We start from the raw sequence: 14407 nt of genomic DNA, 5'->3' as shown, positions 1-14407 counted from the left end.
TTTTTCCATTTTCTAGATGTACATTTAAGCTCCCTAACCCATCCAATAGGGATAATAATGGCCTATTCTTTTTGGAATTATTAGAGAATTCAATGATAATGCATGGTATGCAGTTGGCCTAGTACCTGGCAGAGTGAAACCTAACACATTAGCTGCTATTATTATTTTGATTCTTAATCAATTAGATTCTGAAATCTCATTCTGTTAAATCACTATTAAAAAAACAAAAGTTTTATTGGTTTTACTTAATTAAAAATATTCCCCATTTACATTTTCTAATTTTGCAAATTCCATTTATAACAGGCAAGGCATTATTGTCAAGGGACGACTGCCAAGCAAGGTAATTTTGACTTGGATTTTAAATTTTGTGCACCTAAAAGTCTTAAGTAAGTAGAATGAATTCAGTTCTCAGTGTCAGGAAACTTGACTCTAGTTTTGGTTGTGCTACCAATTGTCTGTGTGAGATTGGAAAGTTATATTTCCTTTCTGGGCATCGGCTTTTTCACCTGTGAAATGAGGCTCCACTGTTGTGGTGCTTACCAGGCTCTCTTACAATCTGTCTATATTTATCTGTTCCCCTCCACCCTTACTTGGCAACTTCTTGTGGGCAAGAAGTATGTTTTATTCCATTTTGGATCTTCTGTAGTATTCACTGAACACAGAGGACTGAATGAATAGATAAAAAATGAATGGATAGATGGATGGATGGATGGATGGATGGATGGATGGGTTGGACCATGTGATTAAATTTCATTTCAGAACTGCACACTAGGGATGCCTGGGTGGCTCAGTCAGTTAAGCATCCTTCTCTCGATTTCAGCTCAGGTCATGATCTCAGGGTCATGGAATCGAGCCCTGTGTCGGGCTCTGTGCTCAGCGGGGAGTCGGCTTGAGATTCTTTCTCTCTGCCCCTCCCCACCGCTCTCTCTCTCAAATAAATACATAAATCTTAAAAAAAACCTGCATACTAAATTCTTCTGAAATTTAATTGGTGTTTTGAAATACTGAATTGAAATATTAAAATGTTAAATTTCTTATATATAATACAATGATATTAAAATATTATAATTTTTTACAATATCTTATAATAAGAAGGGACTTAGGTTACTTTATAGAAAATAAAGGACAATATACTTCTTCATTTATATAGTTTAATTTTAACAAATTACAAAATCAACAATTTTCAACATATATGAGTGGTTGTCAACTAGGGAAAATTTTGTCCCCCAGCAGACATCTGGAAATATGTGGACACAATTTTGGTTTTACAACTGGCGAGGGAGGGTTACTTGCATCTAGCATATATGGGCCAGAGATGCTCCCGAATACCCTACAGTACACAGGACAACCCCCACAATTGTCAACCACTCCCAAATTATCTGGCCCAAAATGGCAATGGTTCCATGGCTGAAAAACTCTGATGTAGGTTAAAGTGTTAAAGCAGGAATCGTTGCAAATTAACTTTCTCACTTTAGATTAAAGTGTTAAAGCAGGAATTGTTGCAAATTAACTTTCTCACTTTTAAAAGTAGGTTACAGAACCGGCCAAGGGCCTCAAGCATTTAAGGTTGTCTCTTTATTTTTCCAGTAGAGGGCAGTAGTCTCTACAGTACACAACCTGTAATTCTCCACTTTTACACACCTGCACACTTAGACTTTCCTATATACAAACAGATGAAGAGTATCTACACCATCTAAATATCGATAAAAACAGATTTAGCTTTTCAGAAAAAACACATTTTTAGGGTTCATGGACGCCTTTGTTCTGGGCCCCTCAGGGAATGAGGCAGGATAGTGGGAATTACATGTATTTTCAGGAGCCTTTAAGCTTACAAGATAGAGAACAATGTTCTTCTTTCACAGAAGAGAGAACCGACTCAGGATATGTCACTTGCTCAAGGTCACATCCCCTATAACACCGAGTTTATACTCATCTCTTTATCACACTATTTCAGCAACCTAGGTAAAGGTAAGTACTTTGCAAAATTAGGCTTAGATTTTTCAAAGGATTAACACTGCAGACACTTGAATACAGAGCTGTGTTGTCTAAGCTCACTATTTTGTTTTTCTGCTTTGACACATGTTATTGAGGGTCTCTATTGAGAACATCCTCAGCTCGGGGTGGTCAGCTGCCCTCCAAGGCCTGGGCATTGGCCCTCAGCAAAGTATAGTTGGGTGGAACAAACTGACTCCACTCCAGACTCCCAAGGGAATCCCCAGTTCCCCACTGCACCAGGCCCCTGACTCGGGGACGCTGTCGTGGTGTAACCGTTTCAGTCGCCTCGCATGAGGCCAACAGACATTGAGAGCTTATGTGTTTCGGGCTCACCATTTGCCACTCGTTTTCTGCTTGGTTTACTCCCAGGAACTCAAAGAACGAAGCAAATCCTTCATTTAGCCACAAGTCTTCCCACCAGTCCATGGTCACAGTATTTCCAAACCACTGAAATTATAAGCAAGAAAGAGATAGTTAAATTATTATGCTTGTGGTAGAGAGGCCTAGAAGTTAGCGATACATTTATTTGTCCATGTAAATGCCATCATTTGACACAGAAGTGGCGGACACTGTACGTAATTAGCATTTATTTCCTGCTTTTTTTTCTATTTCTCCTGATTTTTAAGTGATCTTGAATTCTCTTTAGTTTATTGTCTTTATTTAGGTATCATTAGGCCTATGTAAAGTCAAAGTGAGGTCCCCTGTGTATTTACTAAAGGCAAAACAATGTGTCTTAAAAGGTTTTTATGGTAAAATATTTACTAGCACTAAGAAAGACTGTCAGGCAGAATTTTTTGATTGGCTAGGCTTTATTTGCTAAGTTTTTATTCATTTCAATTATTCCTATGGTCTTAAGCCACTTTTAAAAACAAGCTAATTTGATACCCAGATTCTCTACCTGATGCACAAGTTCATGGGTAACCACACTGGCCACCCTCTGCTGGTTTGTCGAGGCTGATTCCTCAGGGTCATAAAGCAAGTTTGTTTCTCTGTAAGTGATGAGTCCCCAGTTCTCCATGGCCCCGGTGCCAAAGTCTGGAATAGCGATTTCATCTATGGAGAAAGAAGCAATCCCGTGAGAAATGCTTCTGTGCATTTGTTTATAACATTTCTTACTAAATTAAGTTCTTTGGAAGAATGTTTTTTAAAAAGGCTAAAAATAATTTCTTAGAGTAAAAAACAATAATCTATTTGCGCGAACTTTTCAGCCTTCATGCACTCAAACTTTCCATGGAACTTTTCCTGTTGGCCCCAGATATCAATGTGTCTTTTAGCTTTCAAAGGATACCAATGGCAATGCTCTTTTCAGTCCTCTATAATTTTACGTCTTTTGTTTCTCCGTGTACTTCACTTTTATTAGCCTTTTTCCCCCCAGATTTTTACTTAGGTAACAGAAAGCATCTGTTTTTGAAGATAAGCTGTGAGGATTAGGAAGTGAAGTTTTCAAATGAAGACTTAGAAGTACACAGCTTCCAAGAGCACAGAAATATATTTCTTTTCTTTCTTTTTTTTTTTTTTTTCTATTCGACAGAGATAGAGACAGCCAGCGAGAGAGGGAACACAAGCAGGGGGAGTGGGAGAGGAAGAAGCAGGCTCATAGCGGAGGAGCCTGATGTGGGACTCGATCCCACAACGCCGGGATCACGCCCTGAGCCGAAGGCAGACGCTTAACCGCTGTGCCACCCATGTGCCCCCAGAAATATATTTCTATCCAAGGATGCAGAATATTAGAGAATATAAAATTCCACTTTTCCCCTATTTCTATACAACTTGAGATCAACCGAATTTCTTACTGGTTACCATCCATTTGCATGCATTAAATAAGTTGGATCAACATGAAATAGACCATGTTCTCTCTAAATTCTCTTCCAGACCTAAAATGTTGGATTCTGCCAGGAATTTCTGTTCCTCACTTTCGCTTGGGCCTATAGTCTTTGATATAACGTTTGACAGGAAGAGGTAGTGCCTATCAGTTCTATGTTAAATCCCAAACAGGAGATGTTGAGCTTGACTAGTGGACAGAATACAGATTCTTCAGCTAATGAACTATAATAAAAATGTAATTTCTTTATTAATCCATATAATTTTTTTAAAGTAGGCTTTACACCCAGTGTAGAGCCCAATGCAAGGTTGGAACTCCCAACACTGATATCAAGACCGGAGCTGAGATCATGAGTCGGATGCTTAACTGAATGAGCCACCCAGGCACTCCATATTATTACATATAAATGAGGCACACAAATAAAAATAAATTAAATTTTTATCTAACATATAAGCAAAGGTCCTTTCTGGTTAACATAAAAATTCTTAAAGCTTTTTGTAAAAGAATGAAAAGTGTATATATCTTAAATAAAAGTCAGGATTACAGGAGTAGTTTCCTTTCTGTGTTATCTCCATTCTTAGGTTTAGTTATTTTGTCAAAAGAATGCCACTTAAAGGGTGGAGAAGTATTCCCCCCAAGGGCCATTATTTTCTATAATATTATAGAGTACAGTTTTTACCTAATCCTTCAGTGAAAGGCGTTTTTGTGACCTCATTTCTCTAGTGAGTTTTGAAATTATAATTAACTCCAGTGTATTTAATAAATGGGGAGTGTAATAAATGCAGAAGTCAACTGTACAGAAAGTCTAAGGCAGAGTCAACTCGGAAAGGATTGAAAATGCATTTAAAAGTATAAAGAAGGCGGCGTTTGGGAGAAAGAGGAGGAGAAAAGGAGAATAGAGAAATTTGTGAGAGCTCCACTGCCCACTTTATCCTGGGTGGTTCAAGTGAGATAAAGAGAAAAGAGACTTTTAAATTAATGTGCTAAACATTTTATTAAATATTATTCTGATGTTGATGAACAGTTGTTTCTCTTCCCGTCTCTTTCTCTAATAGTTGGGAGCTGAAGCCATTGAAGAGAAAATGGAGCATCTACGAAGTTGCCCAGAGCCACAACCACTCCCGTGTAGAGAATCTGGCATCTCAGTCACTTTGCACTGATAGTTTATTAAAGCAGAGGCATAAACATAAATAGAGAAATCAATTTTGGGTTGATTGGTTTCCTTGTTATCTTCATTTTATCCCTACAAACATCTATATGGGTGTTTCATTTAAAGTCTTTGCTAATACCCCCTCAAGCTTACTAATAAAGCACTTCTACTATTGGTAGAAGTATCATATCTACACCATTTTGATTATAGCCTTAATTTTATTTTAAAAAGAAAACATGTCGCCTGCAAATTAGAAAAAAAATATTTATGGAAGGAGTATCAGTGTTTCATTTTAACTGCTGGAGAATCTAGACTTAGTCTTGTACAATAGAAAGACTAGAAGCATATGGGACTCCAATAGCATCATTTATCCCTACTAGTTATCAACACATTGATGGTAGGGAGGCAATGTAAGCTATTGGAATGGTAATGATTTTGAAATCAACAAATCTAGGTTGCTATTTCTGGCCGCATTACTATCAACACGTACAGTTTTGCACATTACTTTAGTCTTTATTTGGAAGTAAAAGTCTATGCATTTGTCAGGTAAGAACAGAAGTATGGACATTATTCTTGGAAGAATCCCAGGTGCATCTTTCAGCATCTAGTAAATATTAGACACATATTTTAGGCATATAATAAAAAGACTAAAGGGTAACTATTAACTAAGAATGCAAAAACTTGAGGACATGATTTAACTTAGGTAAAAGCAAAGGCAATATTAAAAATAAGAAAATAAAAAATGAGTCTCACCTAATTTAGGAAGAGCATAATCCATAGCAAAGTATTCTTCAAAATAATCAAACACAATTTTAGTTATGTTTGCGGCGTATTCAGCTGTGTGCTTTTGCTCTGGCTGGACATATATAGTGAGCTATTAAACAAAACACAAAAATATAGTGAAAATTATTCTTCATTTGATAAAACACAAAAACCACAATATAAAACATAGTGGAAAGAAGGTGAGCTTTGGAGCCAGGTAAAGACTTATTTGAATCCCAGTTTTGGACAAAACACTTCACATCTCTGAGACTCATGTATAAATGGAAACAATACTGTATAACTCTCTGAGTGATTTCAATAACTAGAAATAATGTAAGACACAATGGTTATGTCCAATATATTTTTAAGTGTTACTTTTTTCTATTTAGAACATATATCCTTAATATCTATGTGTCTACCTAACTTTCTATCAATTTCTATCATCTATCTATCTATCTCTGTGTAATTTGTCTTTGAAGAAGTGAATCATGTGATTTTCCTCATCTAAAAGGCCTTGGATACATTTTTTTCCACTTGTACTCTTCTACCCATTACTGTCCAAATTATCCTTTTGATAATTGATAATTTTAACTATTTTACTCCCAGAGTCTAAAATACAGTGATTCAAAATTTTCTGAGAGGGAGACATCAATTCTCTAAGTCTCTAAGGTATCATTTTGTGTCTCTATGACATGATTTATAAATCAAATCCAAGTATAGACTTTTTTACCCCCCCCACCCCAGTTTCAGCACGAATGACCCAGAATAGCCAACATGATATTGAAGGAGAAAAACAAAGTTGGAGGACTGGTACTACCTGACTTAAAGACTTACTCCAAAGCTACACTAATCAAGACAGTACAGTATTAGCAAAAGAATAGACAAGTAAATCAATACAACACAACGCGACCCAGAAATAGACCAAATAAATATAGTCAAATGATCTTTGACAAAGAAGTAAAGGCAATACAATGGAGCAAAGATAGTTGTTGTTGTTTTGTTTTTTTTTAACAAATGGTGCTGGAACAACTGAACATCCACATGCAAAAAAGTGAATCTGGATACAGACCTTATACCCTTCACAAAAATGAGCTCAAAATGGATCCGAACTAAATGTAAAACGCAAAGCTATACATCCCCTACAAGATAACACAGGAGAAAACCGAGATGGCCTTCGATATGAAGATGACTTCTTAGACGCAACACCAAAAGCCTGATCTATGAAAGAAATAATTGGTAATTGACTTCATTAAAAACTTCTGCTTTGTGAAAGACAATGTCAAGAGAATGAGAAGACAAGCCAAAGACTGGGAGAAAATATTTGCAAGAGACACATCTGATAAAGGACTTTTACCCAAAATATACAACGAACTCCTACAGCTCAACAAGAAGAAAACAACCTGATTAAAGCATGGGCCAAAGACCTTAACAAACACCTCGTCAATGAGGATATGGAGATGGCAAATCTGTATACAAAAAGATGCTCCACATCATATGTCACCAAGGAGAGGCGAATTAAAACAATAATAAGACACCACTACCCACCTACCAGAACGCCAAAATCCAGAACACTGACAACACCAAATGCTAGCGAGGATGTGGAATGACAGGAGCTCCCATATGGTGCTGGTGGGAATGCAAAATGGTATAGCCATTTTGGAAGACAATTCAGCAGTTTCTTACAAAACTAAGTATACTCATACTATATGATCCAGTAATTGTGCTCCTTTGTATTTACCTTAAAGAGTTTAAAATATGTCCAACAAATACCTGCAGATAGATGTTTATAGCAGCTTTACTCGCAATTCCCAATGCTTGGTAGAAACCAAGGTGTCCTTCAATAGGTAATGGATAAACTGTGGTACATCCAGACAATGGAATATTATTCAATGCTAAAAAGAAATGAGCTATAAAGCTCTGAAAAGACAGGGAGAAACCTGAAATACATATTACTAACTGAAAGAGCCATTCTGAAAAGGCCTCATTAATTTTGGAAGAGGCAAAACTATGGAGATAATAAAGAGATCAGTAGTTGCTAGAGGTTGGGAGGTGGAGGAAGGAATATGAATAAGTGGAGCACAGAGGATGTTTACGGCAGTGAAAGTACTCTGTATCGTGTAATGTCTAATAACAGATAATAGATAGCTATCACCATACATTTGTCCAAATCCATAGAAACATAACACCAAGAGCAAACCCTAAGGTAAACTACGGACTTTGAATACTATGACGTGTCAAGTGAGTTCATCTTTGGTGAAAAAGAAAAGTACTATTTGGGGCAGTGGTAGTGATAATGGGGGAGGTTGTGCCTATGTAGGGGCAGGGGGTATATGTAAAATCTTTGTATCTTCCCTTCAACTTAACTGTAAACCTAAAACTGTTCTTAAAAAGAAGTCTTTTTTAAAAAAAGTTTGTGAGGGGCACCTGGGTGGCTCAGTTGGTTAAGCATCTGCCTTTGGCTCAGGTCATGATCTCAGGGTCCTGGGAGCGAGCCCCACGTTGGGCTTCTTGCTAAGCAGGGAGTCTGCTTCTCCCTCTCCCTCATCCTCTTCCCCCCACACTCAGTGCTCTTGCTCACTCTCTCTGTCTCTCTCTCAAATAAATAAGTAAAATCTTAAAAAAAAAAAGTTTGTGGGATGTACTGTATGGTGACTAATATAACAAAATAAAAATTATTTGAAAAAAAGAAGTTTGTGAGGAATTCAAATGAAGCATGCTTGCTGAACTTAAGACCTGATTCAAAACCCTCAAGTAAAGCAAAATATGCAGTTATTCGGTAAATCCAAGCCTGTCTTCCTAACTGAAACCATTGACTCATCATTTATAAAAAGGAAAACAGAAAGAGAAATTATGCCTACTTTCTTCCTTTATTATTCCAAAAGCATTGCTAGTTTTGGTGTTCTCTTAGGCACACATCTCGAGCCATCTTTTTCTTAGATGTGAAAAACAGTAGAAAGATCCAAGAATTTAAAGGCCAAGTACTGAAAGAGCATCCCTGAAATTACCAGAGCTGGCTCACTGTCCCCACATCCACTGGGTAGTTGACATTCTTGCTTTATTTGCAAGATTAACATGTGTTCGTCTTCGTCTCCAAAGGCAACACAAGTCACTCAACTACCATCCCAACATTCTTCGAGGTTTATTTGGGGTTCGGGTTTGGTTTTTTCAGTTACCAGGATAGGTGATACGTTTTCTCACTGTTCTTGTTCTCTTTGTGAACAGTGATATGCATTTTCCAAGAAGTTGAGTGAAACTAAGGATCCAGTTGGTGGTTTTTACTGTATCATCCTGTCTCCTCTCTACTCTAAGAGTGAAACCTGACTTTCTCTGGTTGCAAATTCAAGATAACCACAGCCCCTAGCTCATGGAGTTTCTGGGAGCATTGAATAAGCTAGTGCATATGGCAGTGCTTGACCTGGAAGAGTTTAATGCGTCCCATCGAGAACACTGGTATCATTGCAGATAATACATTGAATTATTAACCTTTTCTTTGTCTGAACTGATTTTCTTTGTCTGAACTTCCTTCTATGTGAGTGATAGCCACGTTACCATTAGGGACATTAGGACAATACAGGGAGAAAAACAAGTAAAAAGTGTTTGACTGCCAAAATAGACTTTTCATGCCCACACAATAAATGTGAAAGCCAAAACCTTTCAATGTGCCAAGGCCTGGTTAGAAAGGCTTTTGGAAATAAAAGCAGAAGGCCAAGAAAAAAGCAAACTGCAGAATTTATGCTGTAACAATAGATTGGAAAGAGAACCCTGGGGGAAGGTCGAGCTCTCCCTCAAAAAACTACATGAGAATTACCCGCACCAGGAAAGGGGTAGTGAGGCTGATGGGCCAAGACTGTGGGAGGGCACGTTAGGGTCAGAGGTGAAGGCACTGAGCACAGAAAGACCCTCTGAACAGAGAGGCATCAGCCTGAGCCGACTGCGAGCCACCACTGTCACCACTGCCCTGGTTAGAAGCCCAGCCAATGCCTGCAGGGTTCCCACCACCACCTGGGAGTGCTACAGGTCAGCGGTGCTCTCACTTCGTGTCCTACTGTCCTTGTCTGTTGAGTGTTTTCTATCGATAAAGGTGAGCGCGCCATCCAGGTTTGCCCAGGAATGGCCCAGGAATGTACGATTCTTGCTTATCTGTGTACACCTCTTGTCCCAGCATTACTCGTAACAGCTTCTCTATTATTTATGTTTTCTAAATTACATATACTTGACCTATCGGCAACGGCCTGCCTTTCTGCTGTCCATCATTTCACAGGTTTAGCACCAGTTCATCTCTTGAGGTTTTAAAGAGTCTTATCTGAACTGCTCCAAATAGACATACCCCTTTATAGGGCCCTGGACCTCCGCGGAGCCCCTAAAACACAAGGTGAGGTCTTTGGCATCGAAAGAGATAGTATGACCAGCGAAGACCTGAAAACCCACTTGCGTGACACTGGACAGTGGTGACCACCTGCTTACATCTCAACTGAAGCACAGTTATCTTAGCATCTTTCGTTCCTTTCGGGGCTCAGCGTCCTCCCTGTGCACCTGGTCGGGGCTCAAGAAGGCTACTTAACCTTTTTAAAAAGCTCATAACAACCTGACTGGTTGTTTCGTTACCATTGCTGGCGGAGCCAGGATGAGAAAGAGAAAAATAAGTCTCTATCATTTTTAAGTCCAGAAACGTGTACTAAAGGTACACAGTTGGTGTAACTACACATGCTGTCAATGTGTTTAATTGCGTGAGTCTATATTCCTCCAAATGTTCTTCCAGAAGTAGGCAGAGCCGTGGCGGAAGAATACTCGGCAGAAGTAGGCAGAGCCATGGCGGAAGAATACTCGGCAGAAGTAGGAAGAGCCGTGGCGGAAGAATACTCGGCAGAAGTAGGAAGAGCCGTGGCGGAAGAATACTCGGCAGAAAGGAGTAGTGATACCATCGGTATTTGTCAAGTTTTGTTTAGGCTGCCTGATCCCAGCAATGTGGTGTATTCTTCCTACGTTTGAGCTTGCCCCATCCCCACAGACAAATTATCATAAATATGCAAAGCCCTGGCTCGAATCATGGGTGACTAAGGACTATTTTCTGGCCATGGCTTTGTAGGTTCAAATGTGGCCAGAGTCCGAGTTTAGAACTCAGCTGCTGGGAGGTACTGTTTGAGAAACAACCCAGCGGCGTTCGAAGGGTTACACGAAGGGTTTGTTCGAAGCTTACTTTTCAATGGAGTCAAAATTGAAGTTGTTTGAGGCTTGATGATTATTATTACCGCAGTAGAATTTTTTTTAGAACAAAAGCCAAACATTTAAAAAGCCTAACTTACCTCCTAGAATTTTATGTATTTTTAAATTCATAGTATGTTTACGTTGTTGTAAATTTAAATACTGAATACGAATCATTAGTGATCCTTTATGGCTTCCTGAATTGAATACATTCTTTTAGGGAAGATTAAGAGCCACAAATTTAGAATAGCCCTTCCAGTAAAGAAATGAATTCTTTTTAAAAAGCTCGTAACAATGAGTGGTCAAAGCCTTAGGGAGAACTAGGATAGGTTCATAACCTTTAGTTATCTCTCCCTATAAATATTTATTCATCACTGAGGTGGCCGTATCTCCATAAATTCTCTGATAGTCCTTCCTCCAGGAAGTGGGGCTTAATCGCTTTCCTCTTGGGGGTGGGCTGTACTTAGTGATTGCTTATAACAGACAGGACATGGAAAAGAAAAACAGTAATTTATACTACAGAAACCTACCAGACATCACTTTAACCAAGTGATTGACGTTAGCCTCGCCAGTAATAAGTTGTGTTGATAGCATGTACCCCCGATATGATCTAGTGAGAGGGGTACCTTATCTCTGTGGTATTTTTCCTCCAAATCCAAAACCCCACTGTAATCATGAGAAAACATCAGACAGACTCAACTTGAGGGACGTTGTACAAAATATCTGACCAGTACTCTTCGGAAGTATCCATATCGTTTAAAAAAAGGAAGGACTGAGAAAATGCCACAGACTGGACAAAATTAAGGAGACATCATGACTACTGTGGTATCATCTATTGGGTCCTGGAACAGAAAAAGCACATTAGTGGAAAAACTGGTGAAAGTCAAAGAAAGTCTGTAGTCTAGTTAATAGTTTTGTACAAAATTCATTTCTTAGTTTTGATGAATGCATGATAAATGGTTTTGTAAAATGTTAACTTTGGCGAAACTTGGGTGAATGTCACATAGGAACTCTGTTGTATCTTTGCAATCCCTGTAAATCTAAAATTATTTCAAAATAAGTTTAAAAACATATCTGAGTATTAAAACAATGGAACTTATTTCTAATAAGACTATTTCCATATAGGGGAATGCATAAATTAAAATCCATGGCAGAAAAACAAAAATTGCTCTAAAAAAAAGCTTATTAAAAAAAACAAACAAACAAAACCACAATACACCTGTTTCCTGCCCTCAACCAATCTTTCCAATCCGGACAAATAATGCACCAAGCCAGAAGCAAGTAAGAAGACATAGGCAGGTAGGAAGGATTCATTCAAAGGTATAATTCCAGTGCAACTATTCAAGCAAGCACAGTATAATCTCTCTTACCAAATTAATCAAATTAATATGGTTATACTATAAACCTAATTCAGTGGGTAATACCAGCACTCTCTTACTGAGCAGTCCCCCTCAACTTCCTCCCCCTGATCATGAAAGCCAAGGAGAATATGACTGGAGTTGAAATAATCTCCAGCAAGGTATCTGCTCCTTTTTGCACACCCTTCTTTACAAAAGACAGAGGTCAAATATCCAAAGAAATCCAAGCCTTAATTAGAACTTACTGTTTCTCAGAAACAGGATCACCCTTACCATATAACTTGTCCTGAATTTGATTCCTGGAAGACCAGTGCAAAACTAAAAATTCTGGCAAAATTACTGAGGTTATAAGTCAAATGTACTTCACAAAGCTAATAACTTAGAATGATTTTATATATGGTAATATGGGTGACTTTTCTTTTTTCTACCTGCTTTTTTTGGTCCAAATTTTCTATAATTTATATGTATTAAACCTATAAATTTTAAAACTGAAAAACATATTCATAATCCATGTTGTTCTGGATTTGAAAACAGAATGCAATATAGCTCAATGGAAAACTTTGAACTAACCTATCAGGTTAATGAAATTTTTATCAAGGACGTTATTTCCCATAATCTGACTCCTATAAAAACAATACAAGTGCATTTTATTGATAATTCAGGAGTTAATTCATTTAACTGGGAAGTCATATAATCTCCACATTTTGTAGTGATCAGGTTTTTAAATTTTTGTTTTTCTTGAGTAGAATTCAGTGATTTCATTTCATTTCTTTTATTTTATTTTTTCATCCCCATAACTTATTTATTTTATAACTGGAAGTTTGTATCTTCTGACCCTCTTCACCCATTGTACCAACCCCCACACACCCCACCTCTGGCAACCACCAATATGTTCTCTGTGTCTATGAACCTGTTTTTTGGGTTTATTTTTATGTTTGTTTTGTTAGTTTTTTAGTTTCCCCATGTAAGTGAACTCATACAGTATTTGTCTTTCTTTGTCTGACTTATTTCACTTAGCACTTAAGACCCACCTATGTTGTCACAAATGGCACTATTTCATTCTTTAATGGCTGAATAATATTCCTGTGTGTGTGTGTGTGTGTGTGTTTGTGTGTGTGTGTGTGTGTAATTATCCATTTATCCATCAATGGACACTTAAGTTGTTTCCATATCTTGGCTACTGTAAATAAAGCTGCAGTGAACATAAGTGTGCATGTATCTTTTCGAGTTCGTCTTTTCATTTTCTTTGGATAAGTACCTGAAAATTGTATTTACTTTAAAACCCTTGAACAATCAACAAAACCTGAAAAAGGCCTCAGGATATTTCTTATCAACAGAGTTAAGTCTTTCCATCAATGGCTGGCCTCAATTGTTGCTAAATTACTTGGAGTAACCCTTCAAGTTATTCTGTTTTTTTCAGGACTGAATTAAAATACAATGCAAATAATGTACAAACAAGGAAATATACAGAGTTAAACTTTAAAGTCTTTTGAGCTACCTTTCAAACTCAGTTACCTTTCTTCTTCACAGTTTTTTGGGATGAGTCCTCTAATCTAATTTTTTCTCATGAGCAACAAGGACATTTTAAGCATAATGAATGGTTCAACTACTAATATCCGCTGTGCAATCTCAGGTAAACAAGAAGAACATAGGTCTGGATTCCATGTCTACTGATACAAAGGAACTACTGCCAGAATGCCCAACACCCCCCAGAGAGTTTAATCAGGGTGCTACTGATTCTTGATTGCACAGTATAATCTGATTGTGAATAGCAAATGATTAATGTACCAGAATAATACTGTCAGAAGCAAAGTGAATAAGAATGGTCTTTGGGGGCACCTGGGTGGTTGTCAGTTACGTAAGTGTCTGATCTCAGGGTCCTGGGATCAAGCCACGAGTCGGACTCCCGGGGAGTCCGCTCGTCCATCTCCCTCTCTTTCTGTCCCTCCCTTTGCTGTGCACACACACTCTCTCTCTTTAAAATAAATACATAAAATCAAAAAAAAAAAAAAAGAATGGTCTTTTGGTTCACGAAAGTTCTATTGAAAGTGTTGTCTTACAGAAAAACTACCCAGTTTCTTTTCTTTTCTTTTTTTTTTAAACTGAAATAGAAATACA

The 14407-nt window shown here is 37.8% G+C and overlaps 1 protein-coding gene across 2 annotated transcripts in view; it reads right to left on the bottom strand.

Moving 5' to 3' along the window:
* Window positions 1-14407, bottom strand: part of ENPEP (glutamyl aminopeptidase) — an 82040-nt gene that overhangs the window by 49193 nt on the left and 18440 nt on the right. For both annotated transcript variants that reach the window (XM_045799152.2, XM_087866397.1), the window contains exons 4-6: window positions 5721-5841; window positions 2894-3048; window positions 2329-2442 (exon numbers count right to left, since the gene is read on the bottom strand). In XM_045799152.2, coding sequence (XP_045655108.2) covers window positions 2329-2442; window positions 2894-3048; window positions 5721-5841 — 390 coding nt within the window. The remainder of the gene's footprint in view (window positions 1-2328; window positions 2443-2893; window positions 3049-5720; window positions 5842-14407) is intronic.

The sequence above is a fragment of the Ursus americanus genome, chromosome 13, assembly GCF_024610735.1.
Source record: "Ursus americanus isolate L20-20 chromosome 13, mUrsAme1.1.p, whole genome shotgun sequence".
Taxonomy (NCBI): Eukaryota; Metazoa; Chordata; class Mammalia; order Carnivora; family Ursidae; genus Ursus; species Ursus americanus.
Note: the sequence above shows the minus strand (reverse complement) of the source record. Positions and strands in the feature narration are given on the sequence as shown.